This window comes from Centruroides vittatus, unplaced genomic scaffold (genome assembly GCF_030686945.1).
Source record: "Centruroides vittatus isolate TY-2023 unplaced genomic scaffold, ASM3068694v2 scaffold_861, whole genome shotgun sequence".
Classification (NCBI taxonomy): Eukaryota; Metazoa; Arthropoda; class Arachnida; order Scorpiones; family Buthidae; genus Centruroides; species Centruroides vittatus.
The window spans coordinates 533,164-558,633 of NW_027122718.1; the positions used below are offsets into that span (position 1 = coordinate 533,164).

The 25,470-nt window shown below is 32.3% G+C and overlaps 1 protein-coding gene across 1 annotated transcript in view; it reads left to right on the plus strand.

Moving 5' to 3' along the window:
- LOC136990029 (histone-lysine N-methyltransferase SMYD3-like) overlaps window positions 1-25,470 on the plus strand; it is an 85,376-nt gene that overhangs the window by 50,377 nt on the left and 9,529 nt on the right. Inside the window, exons 6-9 of the mRNA XM_067288360.1 lie at window positions 3,730-3,797; window positions 3,874-3,982; window positions 8,902-9,012; window positions 18,540-18,651. Coding sequence (XP_067144461.1) covers window positions 3,730-3,797; window positions 3,874-3,982; window positions 8,902-9,012; window positions 18,540-18,651 — 400 coding nt within the window. The remainder of the gene's footprint in view (window positions 1-3,729; window positions 3,798-3,873; window positions 3,983-8,901; window positions 9,013-18,539; window positions 18,652-25,470) is intronic.

A 25,470-nucleotide genomic window follows, 5' to 3' on the forward strand; every position in this document is an offset into this window, starting at 1 on the left:
TGAAAGGGTCCTCTATCCATCGATGTACCCAAATTTCCCGATTGAAGTCGCAAAAGCCCTATGCGGGCCGTTGAGTGCTGCACACAAGAAGTACCACCGTAAAAGAACGGGTGAACCAAAAGTGACCAAATTTGGGAGATTCACTCACTTATTGATGGTCGAGCGTCCGCCGTACACACTTCCGGAAAAACGATCAGGAGAGTTCCGGAAAATCGGTTCGAAGTTGCGTTGACTTTACATTCCCGTATTTCCGAAAATTCTAGGTCCACCCTGCCAAAATTAGTGTCAGCAGGATCCTCTCTGATAGTTCTTACCAAACAAACACAAAATACCAGAACAAAAACAAGATATCCCAGCGAAAACGCGATAGACTTAGGAGCTCGATTTTCACACACTATCAATCACCAATGTCTATATAAGAAGGTCTTCAGCTCACCGGCCCAACGCCCGATATTGTCGACCAATCACTGCTCTCTGATTTAAACCGAACGGCCGTTATCCCAACCATTGTTCCAACGGACTCCTCTCCAACGGCTATCAATTTGAACTTATAGAACTATGTTACAACACAAAAAGCGGGAATCGCCCGTCTCGCGATTCTGACCACAACATCTTTCATGACTGATTATTTACAGAAGAAGCTAAAGACTTATTAAGTATTTATGGTTTACTGGAAATTTTACAGTATATACAGAAAGTTTTAAAATGTATTTAACCATAACAATAAAAAAAAACTTTTATTGCTATTTTGCTGAGTTTTCCTTCCATGTTTTCACTTTGTTTTGTCACTATTGCACTCACTTTTCTCACTTTTTCAGAGGGAAAATGGCACTCTGAGGCCCAATTACAAGAAGTTTTCTTGTAATCGAGCCTCATAATAATCCTGTAATAAATTTCTTTGTTGTTTCTTATTTGCCATGCCATATAGTGAATGTAATATAGTTGTGTTTCAACATGTAGACTGTATGCATTACTGTTACTGATTGTTAACAGCCTATTATTTGCTTTGTGACTAGATAGCAATGATTTAAGAGAGTTGCATCCTAACATGATAATTTGTCACTTATAGGCAACATTTACTTTCATAATCCAAGGATGCAAAGAATTTCAAATAAAAATTGGAGTATGCCATCATATGGTTATTTTAGGATGTCAAGTTCACATTGAGCATGCTCAATTTGATTTTAGTTTTTGAAGTGAAAACCAGTTGTTTCAGTTTGGTGTTGATAACAATATGGCATCTATCAATCATACATTAATAAAATACTCTATTTGCCAGTGATTATTTTTTCTTACAACATATTTTCAGAATATATTTGTTCTGAAGTCAGTGTTTGTTCTCCAAAGAGTCGGTTTCATTATAATTATAATCACTTTTGTGAAAAAGATGTGATTAGGAAATATATATGAAGTGCATATTTTCGAAACATATCTTGTCCAAAATTTGAGCTATCAATTACTTCAGATTCATTTGTGGTTTTGCCTTTTATTTCTTTAATTTTATTTTAAAACAGAGTTTAACCTGTGATAAATTTCTTTCGTATATATGAGTTTTCAATCAAAAATGACTTGTCCACAACATGCCATCCTACAGGAAAACCTTGTCATTAGGGGTCTTTTCCAATTATTTTCTTTTTAATGTTTCTTGTCTTACAAAATTTGCTTTCAAATTGTCCTTTAATTTCATCTTTAGTTTCAAATGTCCTTTGTCCAAACTAATTTCTTTAATTATTCTGTAACGTTGCATAAGACAATGAAAATTATTATGAAAATAAAATCTTATCAGCCGTAAGAATTAGATTACAAAACATTTACACATTAAATATAGTTATGACAACTACTGAGGACTGACTGATGAATTTCTCTTCCACAAAAAACCTAACTTAAGGATCTTGAAGTGAGATTTTCCATTATTTAGACAGGTTTGAAAGATTTAAGATACTTTATTATTACAGTGTTTAATCATAAACATCTGTAAGCCCAATAGTTATATTGAAGCCAAACAATTGCCAGATTATATTGGACTATATATACTATTGCTGCTAATAATTAAATGATAAATAATTTGGCCTAGATGTAGGTGCTAGGTGCCATCTGTTATTAAATTTAATAATTATAATTAATATTTATTTAATAATTACTTTAGAAGGTTCTGGAAGAAAAAAATTGGTCTGGAGCAGGATTGAAACCTGCAACATGCTTAGCATTTAATTATTAATAGTAGCTGGTAATATAACCTGATCTAATCCTTCAGTATTTAATTGTAAACTTATAAGCTGCTAAAATAAAACCTACCATAATAATCTTTTGGTATTCAACAATTGGACATCTTCAAAATACTTGAGCAATTCAATATACATTTACGTTTAACTCCATTATTGCTACATCTTTTATCATATGACTGAATGATCAGATTACAAGCTATTAGGCTTAAAAGTAAATGCAATCATAGCTGTTTTAGTTATGTTTTAGGATATTGGCTACAGATTTTTAGTTGACATTTTAATACATTATAATTTTCTCATTTAAAATAATAGGAAACAGGCTCCTGATTAGTATTTTCATGCAGAATGTCTGATTTTCAGGAACGATTTATCAACATTAAGTACAGATGCCTGTATATAAAAATAATTGCTTGTTATTAATTTTTTAAAATTCTTTCAATATTTGTCAAATTAATAAAATATTAATTTTAATTATTATTTATAATATTCTTCTTTACTTTTGTATTAAAGATATAAATTTTTAACAATCCTAAATCTCATGTTTGTATGGCTACTTTCTACTAAATATTGCTTTACTTTTATCCATTTCCTTGATAGCCAATATCATGCTACTTCTATTAGTTTATCTTATTTAATATAACTTTTTTGAAAATTTGTCTTTAACATTTATTTAATATGCATGAGCTTATTTACTTTGAATTTCTCACTATTATAATAATATATATATATACTACTGTAGTAAGATATAAGTCTTATTATACTGAATATACATATTTCTAAAACTTAAGGACAGATGACATTTGTACATGAATAGAGATAACTGTAGATGAATGAAGACAAATATTGTAAGAACTGTATTACTCAATGTCTTGCATAAGGCAATACATAATAAATTGTAGGATTTTATGAATCAAAGCAATAAAAGTAAGTCTGATGAAACAGATACATATAACAGTTAGACATGGATGGAGAGTGGATGGAAAATGTTTACCAATACCCAGACAGAAAGATCTGCCAATATGGAATATGCTCACCTTGAACTGTGATGTAGCATTCACTATGTTATGACAGGCTGTCACCAATTGTTTCAATGACTTTTTCCAGCTATAACTGCTAGCAATTGTGTTTATCCTTAAGTTTTGGACATGTATATAATATAAGACAATAAGGTATTACAAATAATAGTATTATAAATTATACAATAAAAATATTTTTTTAATATTTGATTTTTTAAATGTATCTAATTTCTAAGTTTGTTTACAATGATAATTGAAATTTTTATATTATATTTTTTATTCATTTAATTAAATTACTTACAAATTACAATTCAGTTTTTAAATTACTTAAAGCAATTTACAGTATTGCTTTAAGTAATTTAAATTTTTGAATTGTTTGAAAATTTCTTTTAAATATTTTTTACTAATATTTCTATAAATAAATAGTTATTTTATATTTATAATGAATTAATTTAAATGTTTTAACTATAAAATTGAATTTCTTTTAGATAGTAATAAATTCCTTTAGCATACTTGACAGTGAAATGCAAGCAATTGGAAGTGGATTATTTTTAGGGTATGTCTAATATTTGGAAGTTTTCTTTTACTTTTTAATATAATACAAATATATTTTATATTAATTATAATTAAAGGCCATCTATATTAGACCATTCCTGTGATCCTAATGCTGCTGTGACATTTGATGGCAGATTTTTACATGTAAGAGCAGTAGGAGATATTCCTAGTGAAAATATTAGAGATGTAAGTTTATTGTCATTATTTTTATTATAAATGACATGATCTATGTAAAATTTTAAACATTATTTTAATATTTTATTTCATTTAGATTGATATTAAACAAATATAATTTATAAATATGAAAATACTCACAACTGAAAATTAAGCCTACTAGGATAAGTACAGTACCTATGATTGAAAAGGCTAAATAAAGTAGTTGTTAACAAAAACGAGTTAAAAGTAATTTTTAATAACTGAACTAAACAAATCTTATTATTAAGAAGTTATTAATATTTATCACTAGTGTGAACTTTCTTTAAAAATTCTTTGTCACTTAAATCAGTACATTTAAAATATGACAATACATTTGAGGAAGTTCCTATTGCTTGCCTTATGTTTTGCACATTTCGAGTGATTTTTAATGTTTGAATGCCCACCACAAGTTACTGAAAATTCTGAAAAGCACAGTTTGTATTTCACTTTGTCAATACAATCACAGACTTTTTTCAATCATCAGTAAACACATGGTTTCTTTTTGGCATTTTAGAGATTGAATGAATTTAATATACTGTACGAAATAATCGCAAATACCGACCGGCAATTTGAACTCGACTAAGATATGACATGAGCAGCAATGACGTGGCCAGTGTAAGTTTCAGTCTTGCCAAATCTAATGGAAACAAAATATCTAAAAAAAATGAAATAAAAATATCTGGATCTTATAGGCTACATGCTATTGTAAATTCTGTGAAAAAATATCTGAATGACAAAATAAAACATCTAAATTCATTAGGCCATATGCTATGAATTTTGGAGGAAAACATGTAGACAACATTAAAAGTACTTAGATCTAGATACGAAATATTTTGCTTGGCAATAGTGAGCGTAACACAGGGAATATTTTAGTTGCCAAATTGCCATTTTACTCGAGGCTGCACTATTTTTACTTCTTGTATATTTGGCAATTTTAAAATTTTACCAAATAACCAGGACAAAATGACAAACTGGCTGGGATGCTGGGACAACATCGTCAAACTGGGACAATCCTGGTCAAAACAGGACGTCTGGTAAGCCTGTGTATGAGGGATGTATATGGACATCAGCAGTAATTCTGCTAATATCTACATTCCTGAGAGTATAGGGTTGACTACAGTAGCATAAGACTGATATATGCCAAGGTTTGAGTGTGTATAAATGGATTGGTTAACTGTTTATAATTTCATGACTTTGTTTATAATGCTTTATGGTTTTAATGAATTTATTAATTTTATAAAGTACCCTCTCTGAAAGACAGTTTGTAACTCAGGCATGTGAATTAATTTATTCTTTCTATTATATTAATTAATATTGAATAATAATAATAATAATAATAATGGTTCTGCTTAGCCCTGAATCCATTATCCAACATGTTAAACAACAACATGCAATATGGTTACAATATCAGACATGAAAAAACAACACAGTTTACACTGTCACATCTCATGTACAGTACATGGATGACATAAAACTTTATGCATCCACACAAAAACAACTTATCAACTCCTACAAATCACACATTCATACACCAAGGACATACAAATGGAATTTGGCCTAGACAAATGCAAAACACTTCACATAGAAAAAGGAATCCTGAAGAAAGAAGATTTTGCACTTGGAAATGGGGACATTATTGAATCCATGGAAGAGGGCAAGTTCTATAAGTATTTAGCATTCCAACAGGCCAAACTAACAGAACATGCACAAATAAAGCAAAAATTAATTAAAGGATACCAAAGTAGGTTAAATGCTATTCTCAGAACAGAGTTAAATGCAAACACACAGTTAAAGCAATAAACACGTATGTCATCCCAGTATTCACATATTCTTTTGGAGTTATACATTGGACTCACACAGATCTCAAGCAACTTCAAAGGAAAACAAGAACAACACTTACTAAGCATAAACAATATCATCCTAAATCTGCCACAGACAGATTAACCCTTCCACGTAAAGATGGCGGACGTGGCCTGATTGACATAGTTTAAGCTTCACTACAAACAAATACAGTCACTGCGAGAGTTTTTCTACAAAAACAAGAAACATCACAATTACATAAAGCAGTAACTCTAGCAGACTCAAATAACACACCATTAAACTTACACTCACATCATATGGACACAACACAACATATAAAAAGCATAGACACCATTAAGCAATCGTAGGCTCGAAAGGCACTCCATGGCAGGCATCCTTACGATCTGGCCCAGGATTTTGTTGACAAAACTGCGTCAAACAGCTGGTTAGCTCGGGATGCCTCTTTGGGGAGACGGAAGGATTCATGATTGCCATACAGGATCAGGTCATAAATACTAAAAACTACAGAAAACACATACTCAAAGATACAACGCTCACAAATGACACATGCAGAAAATGTCATATCGTGCCAGAAACTATACAACACATCACCTCTGGTTGCAAGCTCTTGGCACAGACAGATTATTTACACAGACATAATCAAGTAGCAAATATAATACACCAAGAGCTTGCAAAGAAACACAAATTAGTAGACACCACGAACCATACTACAAATACATTCCACAGACAGTATTGGAAAACAACACGCACAAAATGTACTATGACAGAGCCATAATCACAGATAAAACAATTTACACACAACAGACCAGACATCACACTCATTGACAAACACAATAAAATCACAACATTATAGACATATCCATTCCAAACACTCACAATATACAAAACGCATGCACTGAAAAAATTAGCAAGTACACAGAACTCGCCCAGGAAATAAGGCATCTGTGGAGGATGGATAGGGTGCTTATTGTACCTGTTGTTCTCTCCTCTACAGGTGTCATACCACACACACTACACAAAAGCCTGGGCACATTACAATTGAATAGAAACACATACATCACACTACAGAAGGCCACTATATTGAATACATGTCATATTGTGAGAAAATTCCTGAATACAGACACACACACTGATACACTTCTTTAATTTCTGTTTTGGTTACTATGCCTTGACTTTGGTCCGGCATGGTACACAGCCACCAGTGTTAACCAAGTATATCTCACTTAACCCAACATAATAATTATAATTGCTGGCTGACTTGTGGATGCTTTTTTGGCGAGATGAAAAGGTTTATGATAAATTATTATTGCCTTATTGTCCTTATTTAAATACTTATTATATTTGTCAACTTGGACATAAATTATTAATAGGACTGTTAAACTGGTGTAAGTATTGTCGCAAAATTGAGCAAAAGTTCTCAAAGAAAACAGACTTTCTTTATTGACCCTCCTGGCCAGGAGGCTCATTTCATTTAACCACAGAGTCCTCTGCTTGTGCCATACAGGATAATGCTGTGTTGCAGTGCCCTTTTTTAATGTCATATTTGTGCTCCTTAAGTCTGGTAGCTGAATTCCTTCTTATGACCCCAATATAGTCCTACTTAATTCCTAATTCCTGATTTTCTAATGGAATTTTATATACACTGGCTTTTTCTGCTTTTTTAATCATGTCTTTATCATTTATTAAAATACTGTATAAATTAGGCGCTCTTTTGAAAACTATTTTTGAGTGTTTTCTGTCCAATGCTTGTTTCATGATGTTCTTGATGTTTTGATTATAAGTGAACTTCGAGATTTTAAACTGATTTGTTTGGGTCCTAATTATACTGCCTTCTAATTAAAAGATATGAAGGAGGCAATGTAATAAGAACCCAAACAAATCAGTATTTCACATAATTGAAATTTAATGACTTTTACAATTCTATAACTATGAAAGTGGTGTAAGTCCATTTTCAACCCAAAAAGACTATATTGGTTTAGTTAAATTCACTTAGAAGTCTTTATGTAATCAACTTACATATTCATAATGTCATAGAAACATTGTCAAACTTAGTACACTTTATATATATTAATAAATGTGAAAAGAAAAATATATATATTTCGGAAGTTAGTTTTAATATAAAATTATAACAACATGCCATCTAGTTTCAAAAAGTTCCGACGATGAAACGAGATATCTCCGGTCAATCAATCAAGATTAGCACGTGGTGACCAGAAATATGTGGGGAATAACACGGGACAGGTAAATGGGTTTTTTCAAAGATTCATTTGTCAAAATTCGATTTAGCAACATTTGCTTTTTGAACTTCCCAATGCACGTGTTTGTCAAAATTCGATTTTACAATATTCGTATTTCCAACTTACCAACGAGCAATGCGTGCGCAAATCTCACACTACTGCCTATTTGTAGAGAGTGTCGCCATTTTGTATTTTATTGTGTTTTGGTTCTCGGTCCCCTGGCTACCTACGAGTCTGGTTTTTTTATGCATGCATGATTTGGGCACCTAATACTCTGTACCAAATTTGAACTCCTGACATGTACACCTTCATACCTCTAAGCTGATAAGACAGCAAGCAGTACAATTTTATAAACAAGACATAATCTTGTCAAAAAGAAAATTATGAATATTTACTTTAATTATTTTTGTGGAGAAAAATGAAATTCAGTTATCAAAAAGATTTAGTTTCAACTTTGTAAATGTTTAAAATTTACCTTTTAGAATATTTTGTAAACATAGAATAGGACATAGAATAAGATCTTATATACTTTTAATTAGTTAAGATATATAAGATCCCATTTTATGGTCTATTTTAAAATTAAGCAAATCGAATGTACTATAGTTGCATTACTTTTACTTTTTAAAATTATGTAGGAAAATAAAATTAATAAAACATGATAGTCTTTCAAAAAACAAATTTATTGAATAACATCATATATAATTGGATGAGTGTACTACATTGGAATTAAAATGACTGATGATGATCACAATTTTTTGTTGGGTACAGTACCTCTAATGGATAACTTTGATAATTAATATAAAATTTTAAAAATTAAAACTGATTTTCAAATATCTCAAATTTTATTTACAGGTATTTATTAGTTATATTGATCAAATGGAAACCAAAGAAACAAAACAACAACAACTTCAAGAACAGTATTATTTTACATGCAGTTGTTCACGATGTTTTGGTGACTATTGGGTTAGTTTATTATATACTTGCATATATTTTTCTTGAAATAAATATAAGTTTCTAAGTACTGAAATTTTCGGTTATTTTAATGCATTAATTATTTGATATTTTTCATTAAATAACTTTATTGAAGGTATCCAATTACATTATTTATAACAACCAGATGTGAATATTTATATTATTACAGGGCTACACTATTAAGAAAGAACTTATCCTAAATTGTATTTAGGTTTTAACCTCTAAAAGCAATGAAACTATTCAAATATATCTCATCTTTTTCTTTAAATTAAATTTAGTGCTGAAAATATATCACAGGCTTTTAGGAATTTGAAAATATTGTATACTAGCAGGTAGGCCTGGCATTGCTTGGGCAAAAGTAACGATAGCAAAGATTAAGATTATTACGTTATAGTCAACCTTACCCGTTTTCACAGAATGCAAGAATTGGGTCTGCATCTTGCATGTCGCTTTCTCTTAACAATTCCATTGTTACGTAACACTTCCCTCAACAATGGAAGTGTTACGTAACAATGGAATTGTTACGCCTTAATCCTTGTTAAGCCTTAATCCTGTTCCTCTCCCCCGCGGGGAGGAATTTTGAAAAATCCCTTCTTAGTGTGTGTTCTCGTGATGTACCCTAACTGCGTACCAAATTTCAACTTTCAACTCCTAACTGTTTGGGCTCTGTGCTGATTATTATTATTATCAACTCGTCTCGATTATTATATATATAGATAGATTCAGTATAGAATAAATTGGCTCTTGTGAAACTAAGGCTGCATTCACACTGCTGTTGACAATACAGATCTCACTATCAAAATGATAGTGCATGTTTCTTCATAATATCATTTGTTACCAAAGCATTCACATTGTTCATTAGTTTTCGCATTAGAGCATGTGCAATTTACATTAGGTTTAGCATTATTCTGTGTTCTTAGACTGGACTCATCTCTATTTTAAAAATAGATATGAAGAGTAAAATGTTAATTCTTTGATGTTTGGGGATTTGTCATAGTTTACATAGTTAATCTATGTGAACTATGAACTTCTCAAATGATTTAGATTAAATATTTTATATATGAAAGTGATTGTCATCTTGATGAAATGTTATCAATAAACTTTCAGACAATATTGAAGAATCTAAAAAAAAACACAGTGATTTATCATTATTTTAACATTAAGCTTTATTAAGTTTTATAAATCATATAAACTTATGAAAATAAAACTGTGAATATCAGTACTCTATGCGTTTTTCCAAAGAATTCTTCATTACAGAATAATTCGATTTAAAGCATGTTTATTTGTATATCAGGTTGTAAAGGTGTGACTTGGCTCTTTCTTCAACACATGAGATTAGCTGTTCCTCCATCTTGTTCAAACAGCACAATGGGAAGTTTTCAGTGATTGACCAATGTGACCGCATGGTCGGCAACTCTTTGATGCCACATCAGGACTGACACCACTGTGTCTCAATGGACACAGAAATTGCGATGGCTGTTAAGATCAATTTTGTGCAAACAGTCGCATGTGTGGATGCTCAGACTTGCGACTGTCTCTCAAACCGAGAAGGTTTGAGAGACAGTCGGTGGAAGAAATTCACTCAACTGCAAACTTAACATTAAACAATACTCGTTTATTTACATAAGCATTTTGCATTTCTGTACATAAGTTATATAAGGATCTTTGTTAGATGCTAATTTTATAAGGATCTCTACAAGGTAGCTGTTATCATTAATATCAGTGCATGTGTTTTATACATTGTTAGTGTTTGGAATGGATATGTCTATAATGTATGTGATTTTATTGTGTTTGTCAATGAGTGTGATGTCTGGTCTGTTGTGGTAAATTGTTTTATCTGTGATTATGGCTCTGTCGTAGTACATTTTGTGCGTGTTGTTTTCCAATACTGTCTGTGGAATGTATTTGTAGTATGGTTCGTGGATGTCTGCTAATTTGTGTTTCTTTGCAAGCTCTTGGTGTATTATATTTGCTACTTGATTATGTCTGTGTAAATAATCTGTCTGTGCCAAGAGCTTGCAACCAGAGGTGATGTGTTGTATAGTTTCTGGCATGATGTGACATTTTCTGCATGTGTCATTTGTGAGTGCTGCATCTTTGAGTATGTGTTTTCTGTAGTTTTTAGTATTTATGACCTGATCCTGTATGGCGATCATGAATCCTTCCGTCTCCCCAAAGAGGCATCCCCGAGCTAACCAGCTGTTTGACACAGTTTTGTCAACAAAATCCTGGGCCAGGTCGTAAGGATGCCTGCCATGGAGTGCCTTTCGAGCCCACAATTGCTTAATGGTGTCTATGCTTTTTATATGTTGTGTTGTGTCCATATGATGTGAGTGTAAGTTTAATGGTGTGTTATTTGAGTCTGCTAGAGTTACTGCTTTATGTAATTGTGATGTTTCTTGTTTAATGTAGAAAAACTCTCGCAGTGACTGTATTTGTTTGTAGTGAAGGTTAACTATGTCAATCAGGCCACGTCCGCCATCTTTACGTGGAAGGGTTAATCTTTCTGTGGCGGATTTAGGATGATGTTGTTTATGCTTAGTAAGTGTTGTTCTTGTTTTCCTTTGGAGTTGCTCAAGATCTGTGTGAGTCCAATGTATAACTCCAAAAGAATATGTGAGTACTGGGATGACATACGTGTTTATTGCTTTAACTGTGTGTTTTGCATTTAACTCTGTTCTGAGAATAGCATTTAACCTACTTTGGTATTCTTTAATTAATCTTTGCTTTATTTGTGCATGTTCTGTTAGTTTGGCCTGTTGGAATCCTAAATACTTGTAGAACTCACCCTCTTCCATGGATTCAATAACGTCTCCATTTCCAAGTGCAAAATCTTCTTTCTTCAGGATTCCTTTTTCTATGTGTTTTGCACTTGTCTAGGCCAAACACCATTTGTATGTCCTTGCTGTATGAATGTGTGATTTGTAAGAGTTGATGAAGTTGTTTTTGTGTGGATGCATAAAGTTTTATGTCGTCCATGTACATGAGATGTGACAGTGTAAACTGTGTTGTTTTTTCATGTCTGATATTGTAACCATATTGCGTGTTGTTTAGCATGTTGGATAATGGATTCAGGGCTAAGCAGAACCAGAGAGGACTTAAGGAATCTCCTTGAAAAATTCCTCGCCTAATAAATTTGGTTTGTTTGTATGGAAGTGTTACTAACCCTGAGATGTAGTGTTGTTCTCCAGTACTGCATAGTGTTTTGGAAGAATGCAATGAGCGATGGATGTATTTTGTACATGTGTAGAATATGTAGCAGCCAACTGTGTGGAACACTGTTGAATGCTTTTCTATAGTCTATATATGCCATGTGTATGTTTCTGTGTTGTTTGTGTGCTTGCCGTAGAATGACTGAATCTATAAGTAACTGTTCTTTGCATCCCCTGTGATTTCTATCGGCAACCTTTTTGTTGTTCCATAAGAATGTTGTGTTCTTCAATATGTTTGTATATTTTGTTTGCGATACAGGATGTCAATAATTTTTACAGTGTTAGAAGACATGTAATTGGTCTGTATTGTGTGGGGTCTGTGGTATTGTTGTTTTTAGGTTTCATGTAGGTGATGCCGAGTAAGAAATTTTGGCATGTCTTGTGGATTAAATGTTGATGTGTGTTAGATGTTTAGCTAGTTCCTGTAATGATGTAAATTTGATGTAAATTTTTTGTACCAGAAATTGTGAATGTTGTCTACACCAGGTGTCTTCCAGTTTTGTGTTCTGTTAACAGCGTAGTGGATGTCGTGTATGTTTATTTCAGCACAGGGCATAGTTGGTATGTTATGCAAGTTTTTGTTCTTCTCTTGGTTTAGTGCTGTTATGCACAATGCTGATGCAGGCTGGATCGAGGAGGAGAACAAAAACTTGCATAACATACCAACTATGCCTGTGCTGAAATAAATGTACAGGACCAAGTGCAAGTTGGTGTGCCACTGTGCTGTGTATCTGTGTTTGTTTTGGTACTGATTTGTCTGTAGAAGAGTTTTTCATTGTTTGTAAATAATTTATTTTGTTGTTTTCGTAGTGAACATGTTTTGTATCGTTTGAGTCTACATGCTTTGGCTGCAAGGTTTTGTTTTAGTGTATCGATGTATTCTGTAATGTGTGTGTTGTGATGTTCGTGTTTTGTGTGTGTTTTGATTTTCTTGAAAATGTTTTTGAGTTGTTTCTTTAATTTGGGTGTTATGTTGTTTTTAGTGTATTGTGTCAGCCTGCCTAATTGCTGTCTAATGTCATTTATTTGTATTTCTATTCTTCTCTGCCAGGCAGGCTTGTGATAGAATTGTGTTTTGTGTGTATCTGTCTGTGATTGTATTTTCAGTCCATGGTGTGTCACTACTGTGACTGCCCCAGCATAAACTAATGTATGAATGTCTGAGAGTGTAGAAACTGAATGAATGTAGTGTGGTAGTAAGTGAGTGTTTACATAATTTAGTGTTTTTCCTACTTCCTTTGACGTGTTGATTTTTGGTATTCGTGGTCGTTGTGTGGGATCTGTGCCTGCATATTTAGTGAGTGTTTCCTGAAATATAAGTAAGAGCATATTAACTAAATCTATGTCTATGTTATCAGTGATGGATGAGAAAGTGTCTGTAGTATCATTAGTGGTAATTGTTGTATGTGTGTTGTTTATCAATGCTTGTTGCTGGATTATCCTGACAGGTTACATGATCTTCATTAATGTTAGATGTTTCTGTCTGTTGATGTATTTGATCAGCAACCTTTGTTTGATAAGTTCAAGTGTTGTTTGTGGAATAAGGTTGTTGTGTATAATTGTTTTTTTTTGATCAACAACTCTTTGTTCGGCCACAGTGAGATGAGGATACTGTTGTGTGAATCTATGGTGTAGTTGTTGTCTGTATGCTGTCATGTTTGTTTCAAGTTTTGTGATGGTGTAGTAAGTACGGATGATAAACTCGTTCATTTCTATTGTCCATTTCATCCGTTGGCATGGTTTTCCAGCCTTTGTGGTCTGTGGATGCATTGCCACAGAAACACCAAGGCTGGGTTGGTTCCTCACATCTGTTGAGGGCATTGCAGTAGCCATGCTTGGGCCGGTGCTGCTTTCGCCACCGGTCAACCAAGGGAGACTGTGGCCTATTTTTCGAATGTGAGCCTCTGCCTAACCCACGAACGCGGACCTTGTTAACCCGGGCGACGTCCGAGTCGGTATCACACTTTGATCTGGTTATTACCATAATAAATATCTCCACAGAATGTGGGTGTGGTCACTCTTAGCTTCATTTCTCTCCATAGACCTTACTGGCATGGGTGTCCCTACCAGGAGCTTGTGCTCCAGCCTGCATTGCCCTATGGATCAGTAAAATTACTGGGCATCGTGCCTGTACACACTAATCAAACACAACACGGTTTCGACAAAATCAACAAATTATTATTATTATTATTACTATATGGTCTGTTTAAAGGTGCTTGTCTGTGATATTGTTCAACTATCATTATATCATTTATCTTTCTTATAAAGTTGATAAAATATTAGTACAGTAGACCCCCCCTATAACACGGTAGATAAGTTCCATGCTATAGGAGGGTCTACTGTATATCGATTTATATACTACAAATAATATACAGCCACTTTTCCCTTAATGACCTATCAGCTTAACAGCTGATTGGATTTATGACCATCTCTCCAGTGCAGGAAACCTCTTTTCTCAGTCTGAATCTTGGGAATCTCTTTTTGTAGTCATAGTCTTGTTTTCTGTAGTTGGTCAGTATTAATATTAGAAGTATTTGCAATCTTTTAGACTACATATTTCCTGTATAAATTTGTATTTTATTGTGCACCCCTTAGTACAAGATGTTGGAAGACTAATAAATGAAGGAAGGACAACAGAGTTGGTAGCATAACAGCAGTTGGAAAAAAGGAGGAGGAAAGAATAGAAGTACAAAAGAAGTTCAGTGTAAAGGAGTTAGCTGGTGTGTTCTCAAAATTAAATGTAGCTATATTAGAACTAGAAGGATATAGATCCAAATGTTGAACAGTTTGCAAAAGTGGAACAGCAAATGAATGAATGTTTATGATTTTGTCAAAATTTATCAAGAAAAAAGAAAACTTACAAAGCAGAACATGCTAATGAGATCTCCTCAAAAGCTACATCCAGGACTCCTACAAATATTTCCACTTCTTTGCAGTAATCTCTCTAACTCAGGCTTTCTACTGCTTCGGATAACCTTATGATGACACTGATCACCTAGAACCATTACCCTTTGAAGGATTTGATGACTATAATATTACTCTGAATGACATTCTTTAAATGAATGAACTTTAATTTTTTTGGTACAATATTTTAATAATTTTTGCTGATTGAATTTCTACATTCTGTAATATGTAAGAAATGCAAATTAAAGCAAATTTATAAATTTGGAATCTCTTTTAGACCAGTGATTCTCAAAGTAGGGGTTGTGAAAAATATTTGGGGGGTCGCAGAAAAATTAATGCCAGATCAATTTTTTTTCAAATATTTTATAAATTTTCTATGGATTCATGTTTAGAAATAGTAGAAATAAAAATATATAAAATAATTTTTACTTAAATAAATTGCACATGTAAATAATAAAAATAATATAAATATTTTAATGAGAGCCTAAATATAACATTCAAAAATTTGTGCGCTATTGGTGAATTCCCTGAGCTTCCACTCTCTGCCTAAACTATGATGGAACAATGTTGTCATTTGGAACGGTGTTTGCTAGCAGTGCTATGTCTGTAGGCAAGTCAAGTTAGAAATACAGTAGAGCGTTGATTATCCGAATACGATCAACTGAAAGTGTTTCAGTTGGCAAACTCAAATTTCCGCCGCACAATATTTGGCTATGTCTTGGGCTACTCCGATATTATTTTTGTTGGTATGTATGTTTTAGCTAGCAGCACTGGCACGACCATGAGAGAGTACTTAAGGACGCACCAGTATTTGAACGAGGCCTTTTTTTCCATCGTGAGTGGTAAATTTTGCTTGTTTTTCTGAAGACTGTGTGTCATGCTGAATTGGAACGTTTTTGAGAAAAGACTTTTTGAGACTTTTAACTTTCAAAATATAATTTTTTTGTTTTTATATTTTTCAATATATTTATTTTGTTTGTGCAAAATAAAGAAATAATTTTTAACAATACAATAGCCACGATTATTATTTTAAAAAAATTTTGTTAGGCTTAACATTGACGAAAATTCAATGTGACACGCAACAGAGAAAAATTTCAACGTGGGATAGATTAATTAAACAAAATAAATTAACTTTTTCTGAATTTAAATTAACCCCCTCCAGGATGTTTTTCTACACATACCCATTCTTCTGGGGGTCCTTTGAAATTTTTAAGTGCAAAAGGGGGGTCAGGACCAAACAGTTTGAGAAACACTGCTTTAGACCATTTCTTTATCAAGAATAACTAAAACCATTAAGCTCTTTGTTTATTGATTAATTTGCTTAATGACCTAGTTGTAGGAACAGGACTGTTATTAATGGAAGAGTGACTGTTTACAAATATAGAATTAATAGAATTGTCAACTATGTTAAGAAATATGTTATATTTCATAATCATGTAGATTAAATTAAGTTTATAAATAAAATACAATTTTTAAAATATAAAAATTTTAATCAAGTAATAAATAATTAAGAAAAATTAATTTAGAACAATTTTGAGGTTAGAAAGTTATGAACAGTTACAAAAGTTTCAAATTGTTGTGCCATATTAATTTATCAAAAAAGCATTATCAAATTTCTTAAAATTATATTCATATTGAAGAATTTAATTTTTATCATATGGTAGACAGGTTATAAAATTATGTTCAGCAAAGAGAATCAATAACATGTCTACCTCTAAAACAAATTTTTCAGATAATTAACATTATTATTTGTTTACTTTTTTAAAAATTTAAAATTAACACTTGGTTCTTGTATTTGTATTTATATTTAAGTAACCAAACATTGGCTATCATTGCTTTATTATGTAGATTTATAGTTTAACTTGCAAGTTTTAAAGTATGGCTGTTTTAACATTTGTAATAAATGTACTTTATGTTGGCCAGATGGCTGAGCTGTTAGGGTGACAGCCTACTGCTCTGGGATCAAATCTGAACAGGTCAAAACACCCCAAAAATTTTTCAGGGGGTGATCCATCTGAATATGTCAAGTCCTGTCTGTCTCTTGTCCCCTAGTCATTTCATTGTGGGCCTGACTGAACCTATATAGGCTTGCTAAAAAGAAAACAGCCCTTTTAGTACCCACAGGGTGAAAAGAATTTGTAGAAAATATAGGAAACTATTTATATTTGTAAAATAGGAAATATCTATTTTAATATAAATATTATACGAGGTCTGTAAATGAAGTAATGAGACTGGTTTCATAGTGAATGATCTGGCAACACTGTGAGGTTCTTCTTGCCAGTGATGTAAGGACAACATGCCATATAGCTTCAGTTTAAGTGAAAACCTTGTCACATTAACTAGTGCACTGTGAGTGCACATTTTGCAAAGTAATATTTTGTTGTGCATTCTGAAAGTGAGCCAATGTAGTTATGAACAACGCTCTTCACATCATTACAGGTGATGAAACATGGATCTTTCAGTACAATCCAGAAACAAAATGCCAAAGTGAGGAATGGCACTCAGCAACCTCCACATGGCCGAAAAAAGCTAAAATGAGCAAGTCGAAGATCAAACTCATGCTCATGTGCTTCTTTGTCAGCAATGGAATTGTCCATAAAGAATTCATGCCTCAAGGACAAACTGCCCTTGATGCACAAAGTTTTACTGTGATGTTCTTGAAAGGCTATGAAAATCTGTTGCTTGCGTGAGGCCAAATATCAAAGAGACCTGGATGCTGCATCATAATAATGCACCTTGTCACACGGCGCTTTCGATTATGGAGTTTTTGATATGGAAAAATATTCTTGTTGTCCCTCAGCCCCCTTATTCTCCTGACGTGAGCCTGTGCAACTACTTTCTTTTCCCCAGACTGAAACAACACCTCAAAGGGCTTCATTTTGGCACAACAGAAAACATAAAACAGGCTGTAACCAACCAGTTGAAGGCCATTCCGCTTTCTGCATTCCAGCACTGCTATGAACAGTGGAAGCAATGTCTCAGATGCTGTGTCACTTCCAAAGGAGACTATTTTGAAGGAGACAGGGTTGATCTGTAAATTAATTATGAATACAGATATTTACAGAAAAAGTCTCATTACTTTATTTACAGACCATGTATCATTTGAACCTTTATGAAAGATTTGATCAAAATATTGAAAATTTTATTCATCTTCTAGTTAAAATTCATATTCTATTTAATGAGATAATAATAATTCAGAATTAATAAATTTATTAATTTATTACTTTAAAATCTAAACAATGAACTTAGTTTTTGAAATATTTTCTCTAATAGAGTGTAAACACAATATTAAATTTATTATTTTAAAAGATGCATAATTTAATTTTATATTTAATTAAACATATATTAATATAATAATAATACTTGTATTATATATTATATATATATTCATTTATTTTCTAGAATAAAGAAACATTAAAATATCCTTTAAGCAATGGCAATTTTCACTGCAAAGATATTGTAGAAAAATCACTTTTAACTTTAGACATTTTGAAAAAAATGAAGAAAGATAATGGTAAATATATAAAATAAATAAATGTTAATATAATTATTTCAAGTATTTTAAAAGTAGTATCTAAGTAATTTTTTATAAATTATGATAAGTTTATAATGTATATTAATAGAAAATTTAATAAATTTAAATTTAAAATATTCAATTTTTCAATATTTAATAAATTTACTTCAAGGATACAAAAGTTTTTTCATAAGAAATAGAACAAAATTTATTGAGGGTCTTGTAAAAATTTTATAATAAATCATGATCCATTTCCAAAATATATAAGGTGCGTTGCAAAAGTTTAGGTCCACTCCATTTACCCTTTCCATGCAGATATATGCCCTTAGGCGTATGTCACGTGACTTGCCATTAATTGGTGATGCGAGATTTGCCTTTAGGCATAATTAATCAAAAAATTCGATTAATTTGCGTTATATTTGAGTTTTCCATGATCTTAGCTTTGATTTGCTCTTCTGTAGGTTGATTGACTTTATTTAAGCCAATAAGTGTTTTGTTACCACCCCTGGGCCATAAATATTTTGGTAAAAAGGACTCCCTATCATTCTACAGCAAATCTTTGCAGTTAACTACACAGTTGACTGAAAACAATCAATGGGATACTTCTTCTACAATTTTATTGGATATCTTCTGTCTTTGTTGACATTACTTTAACTAATCACAGACTTGTGAAAAGAAAAAATTGCCACAAAATCCCCGCCTCCAACCTTCCAAGTAAAATGTAAACAATCGCAATAAATTCGCTTTTTAAACCGTTTTTTAGCTCTAATTAACTAATTTAATGTACTTAGACATTAAATTAGCTAATTCGACAATATTTAAGCGAATAAATATGTTTTTTAAAACTTTCTAGCAATAAATATTGCCGAGAAACTCGACCTCCCTATAGTAAGTCTATGGAAGATCTTCTTGCTGTTTAATTGGCTTTAAAATTTTTGTTTCTACGCCTATTACGCTCTCATTGGTAATTTATATTATAACTGAATCAACTTCAACGAATGAGAGTTTCTTTTAAACCCATCTGGTCAGGATATTCCCGCGAAGATCCAGTCCACATGATTAAAGTCAGAATGTAAACAAACGTTAAAAAATAGCTATATTCTTCATTTTAGAGCCGTAATTCTACTAGTTTTCATGTTATTTGACTTTACTTAGACAGGAAGATTTCTTATCAAAAGCATCTAGCTGAAAAATTTACCAGGAAACTCATTACTTCCAGATATTGCGTAATTGCAGGAAAAAATTAACTAATTGCTTCTTTTAGTGTATTATTGTATAAAGCAGGCATGTCAAACATGCGGCCCACCAACATCTGGGTTGCGGCCCGCCGAGACTTTAAAAAAATTTTTAAACATCAAGCTTTGACGTTTGAAGTTGGAAAGTTTGAACTTTTTTGAACTGTACGATTCCCGCCCTTTTTGTGTTTGTCCGTTCCGTATTTCGTCCAACCAATTCAAATTGGTCGACGCTAGGAAAGACGGTTGGATAACGGCCGCGGCTTTGAATCTACGAACGATGATTGGCCGGCGAACATCGTGGAAAACTGCTACGTGCCGATTTGTCCATCAGCGATTGCTACAATCCGTATAAAAGAAAAGGTTTTGGCGCGAAAGTCAAGTGTTTGCTGGAACATCAAGGCGGACGTTTGTGTGCTCTGTCGTAAGGTGTTTCGTCTACTGTTGCCGTGACAAGTGACTGTATTCGAAGTATACGTCGCAAGGTGTCTTTTCGACGGATCTGCTCAGGAATAGCGACTTTCGGAAGTTTGACTGTTTGTGTGAATCTACTTTGTAAACGTCGTAATTTTTGTGATTTGCTTCATTTCTGGAATGTGAATACACCGATCTACCATATTATACGGAAGTTCGTTGGCTTTCAAGTCATAAAGTGCTAAAACAATTCTTCAAATTGCTGGACAAAATCATAATTTTCTTGGAAACAAAAAATTATGAATGCGCTGAATTAAAAGATGGACAAAGGATAAAGATCCTGGCTTTCTCGGTTGATATTACGAGTCATCTTAATCGACTTAATCTTAAGCTTCGAGGCAAAAATCATGTTGTGACAATGCTATTTGATAATATTAATGCTTTCAAACAAAAATGATTACTTTGGCAAAAACAAATAGGAAAAGAAAACTTTGAAAGCTGCCAATATCTATTGCTTAAATCACCTAAATTAAAATATACAGAATTCGATGAAAGATTTTCTAATTTTAAAAGCTGTGAATTACAATTTCGTCTTTTTACTTCACCTCTATCTATCAATATTGAAACCGTTGATGAAAACTTACAAATGGAATTAATTAACTTAAAATTCAATGTGATAATTTGCTGAAGCAAAAATATATGCAAGTTGGAATTCCAGATTTTTATACATATTTATCTGTAGATCGGTTTCCTAAAATGTTATCGTTCGTTACCCGTATACTGGCTGTGTTCGGAAGCACTTATTTATGCGAGCAACTATTTTCTTTAATAAAAAATGAAAGGTCGAGGACCGATCAACATTTATCATCAATTTTAAAAATTGCATCGGCTGAATATATTCAATCAAATTTTGATGACTCGCTTTGTGAAAAACGTTGTCAAATATCTTCTAAAAAGTAATATTAAACTGTGATTTTGTTTATTTCTTATTATAACTTTTGTTTTTTATAAAAAATATAAAATATTTTTAAGTTTAAAAAATAATATGAAATATAAAATGTCTATGTACATATAATATACAATATATTGAGTTTAATAAATACATAATATAATCATTCTAAAAATCGTATTTTATTAATTTTTTGAACATTGAAAACGTGCGGCCCTCGACTTATACAAAATAGATCATGTGGCCCGTAATATCGTATGAGTTTGACATGCCTGGTATAAAGCATTGGTTCTCAAACTTTTTCGATCCACCGCCCCCTTTGTTCCATAAAGTTATACCCAACGCCCCTAACCCATCAGATACTCCAACTTTTACCTTTGGTCACCGTTCAGTACCCTGCCTCCAGCACCCCCTAGATTTACTCACCGCCCACAGGGGGCGGTATCGCCCACTTTGTGAACCCCTAGTATAAAGCATTGAAAAAATATATAAAAAGTGTCAAATATTCACTATTTTAAGCAGAAATATTTGATGATAAACTTGAACATGTCACTTTACAATAACAATAGACTCCTCTCCCTGAGAAGTAATTAGAGACATGGTGTAAATAATGGCAATAACTTCTCCCCCACACTAGCTAGAGAGATGGGGTTTGTTTTATTTTAAAGAAGACAGATGTGTCTACCTAACGGATGCACAAAGTTCAGCGATTCTCTGTAAATTAATTTTTTTTCTTTTGTTTGTAAACATCAAATTTTAATATTATTTAAAATTTGTATTAAACTATAAATTAAACAATTGTAAACAGTAATATGTTTTCAATCAGACACAAAAAACAGATTAAACATAGCGCGATTTTGAAGTGAAATATCGCGATTTAAAAATTATGCAAAAAATGCGCCGCATGACGAATTCCACTCAAAAATGTTCTGTAGATCGCCAGCAGGGAAAGGGTTAAGCAAACATAACACAAACACATCTAAAGAAACCAACACATACATTTATTTGTCTAGGTAGCAGAAACATGTAAAAATAATATGATATCATTAAACTAGCATATTAGATGACTGTAAATGCATAAACAGACAAAGTGAGATAATCCATGTGTTGCAAAAGTTTAGTTCATCACATCCCCAGGAGAAATAACAGTATGAACCTGCAAGTTAAACATTGCAAACTATTTCATATGTGTTAAGAGTGAAATTCTCATATTGCTGCAACACTGAGTTGTATCATTTGCTTGATATAATGTTTATGGAAACATGGGCCATGGCAAGGTGTTATCTGCCTATGAGAGAAGCAAGATCAATGCATTAAAGCAGCAAGGGCTGTTCAACAGGGCCATAGCAAAACAAATTAATCGGTCACAGAATGTGGTGAACAATTATGTACATAACCAAGAGGATTACAATCAAAAACCCTGTTCAGGACGTCCATGAGCAGTCAGTGAACATCATCTCCAACGGGTCGTAAACATCGTAAAACAATTGGATCATCACTCAGACAGTTGGCACGCAATTCAATGGTTAACATTTATGTCAATCCTATCAAGAGCTGTAAGGCTCAACGGATAACTGCTGTACAAGAAAAAGAAAGGTCAGCCCAGATTAACATCAGACCATAAGTTAGCACAGGTAAAATGGGCTAGAGAACAACATTCAAATTGGAATACAGAATGGAGATGAGTAGTATTCAGCGACAAAAAAAAATTTAATTTAGATGGTCCTGATAGCTAGTGCTACTACTAGCGTGACATCAGAGAGGACAAGATTTTTTCCATACACCAAATGAGAGGAGGATCAATACTTGTCTGGGAAGACCATTACTGATCCTCCTCCCATTTGGCATATGGAAAAACATTGCATTTCTGAGTAGGCATATGAAGGCCAGAGACTACCAGGAACTGTTGGATGTGCACCTCATGACATTTGGAGAGAGGGTTGGAGGACCATTCTGGACATTCCAACAGGACAACTCACTAACCCATGTAGCACACACTACATGGGAGTGGTTCTTAGACAAAGGTGTGCATGTAATGGAGTGGCCTGCTAATTTCCCTGACCTTAACCCCATGTAGAACCTCTGGGGAATCCTCGCTAGGAAGGTATATGCCAATGAACGTCAGTTTTCAACTGTTGCAGAACTGCAGACAGCCATCACCTCTGTACAGGAGGTCAAGATGTGCTCCAGCGACTTTTAGACAGCATGCCTCATCGTGTTTTTCACATTGGGGTGCAAAAAGAAGGGTCTCCGGAACAATAATATGTAATTTTAAATGGTGGAACTAAACTTTTGCAACACATGGATTATCTCACTTTGCCTGTTTATGCATTTACAGTCATCTAATATGCTAGTTTAATGATGTCATATTATTTTTACATGTATCTGCTACCTTCACAAATACATGTATGTGTTGGTTTCTTCAGATGTGTTTGTGTTGTGTTTGCTTAACTGAAAGGAGTGGGCCTAAACTTTTGCAACGCATCTTACTTATTAATTTTTTTTCCTTATAAGTTGTACTTTTTGTATTTAAAATTTACCTGAAAATCAGAATGCATCTTATACTGTGATATTTTTTTCCCAAAAAAATTTCTTAAAAAATGTGATCTGTCCAATACAACAGTCTGTCTTATAAAGCAAAAATATGGTAATTAAACTTTGTTTTCATTTTTTTTTCATTTTGAGATTTTTGATAAAATTTTGAAATAATTTATCCCTTTTGAGAGACTTGTTTCAGAATTTTCAAAATGTAATGTATGAATTTCATGTATTGATGATTTGTTTAGATTTATGTAATGAATAAATTATATAAGCGTAGTGATTATTCATTATTTATATCATTCATTTTATTATATTCAATTATAAATATAACTGGGTTAATGAAGTACCCATAAAACTCAACTTTTAAATCTTCTATATAGAAAATATACTAAACTTTTCAAAACCTGCATTAAACTGCTTAAAAATCATTTTAACAAACCTACTTTTAAGTATTATAAAATTCTATTTTTAATAAAAATTGTTACTTTGATTAGACACCAACCAAATGCCGAAACTCTATCGGGCTAGATTTCTTTTTTTAAGGCTAATTACTAAATGAATTACGTACCAATTTGACTCTAGAGGTAAGCGTTAGGCGCCATCTCGTATTAACATTAATAATTATAATTTAATTAATTAATTAAAATAATTTAGAACTGCTGGGAGAACTTTGATTACTTATATTGAATCGTGACAAACATTGAGTAATAAAAGTATCATTGAAATTATAAATAATTTATTTTTTCTTTGTTCTTTTCCCATGTAAAAAATCTCGGATTATTTTCATTTTTGGACACAATCCCAGATATTGTCATAATTCCAGGACACTCTGGCCAAAACCCAGACTTATCATAATTCTATACATAAGCAGTTAACAACCTTTTTTGATTTGCATACCCCTTGGCAATCTATTTTTCATAAGTTTTATTTTGTATGTATATTGAAAAGTGATGCCTTCATCAATTATACAGCACTAAAATTATATGTAAAAAAGTTTATTTTTAAATCGAAAAGTGTTGCAGAAAGGACACAGATAAATATAATAAAAATATAATTATATTTTTAGTTAAAACTAATCATCAAGTGCCATGACATCATCAAAGGCATCAATGTAGAATCTGAATATTCTTATAGTAAATCTGTCATTATTAATTTTTTTTTTCGTGTACCCCTAAATCACAAAGTGCATACTCCTGGGGTACACATACTCCCAGTTGAAAATTGCTACTATATGTGGTTATTCAAATCTTTTCAGAGAAATGAAAGTCACGTTGAGGGGATATATGGACATGTGTTAATATTAGACTTTGTTAGAATTAATCAAATCTATTTATCTATACAGAATACACTAATGTAAAATCTGTTTTCAATTTGTTAAATTAATTTACATATAATTTATTTATATAAAACAAAATTTCTTGGTACATAGCATTAGTAGTTTATTTGTAACTTAACACAACTTTTTACAACAATTATTTTGCTGGGTGCAACTAGTAAAAAATAATAATTCTCATTATTTAACTTCCATAATTTTTAGAGTATATTTTATAAATAATAACTTAAAATTTAGTTGTGAAAAAAGTGAGTTTATTTGATTGCGATATTGATCATAATTTTTAAAATTTGTGCATTATGTATATGTATATGTCATTGATAAATCTTTACATTATTATATTATTA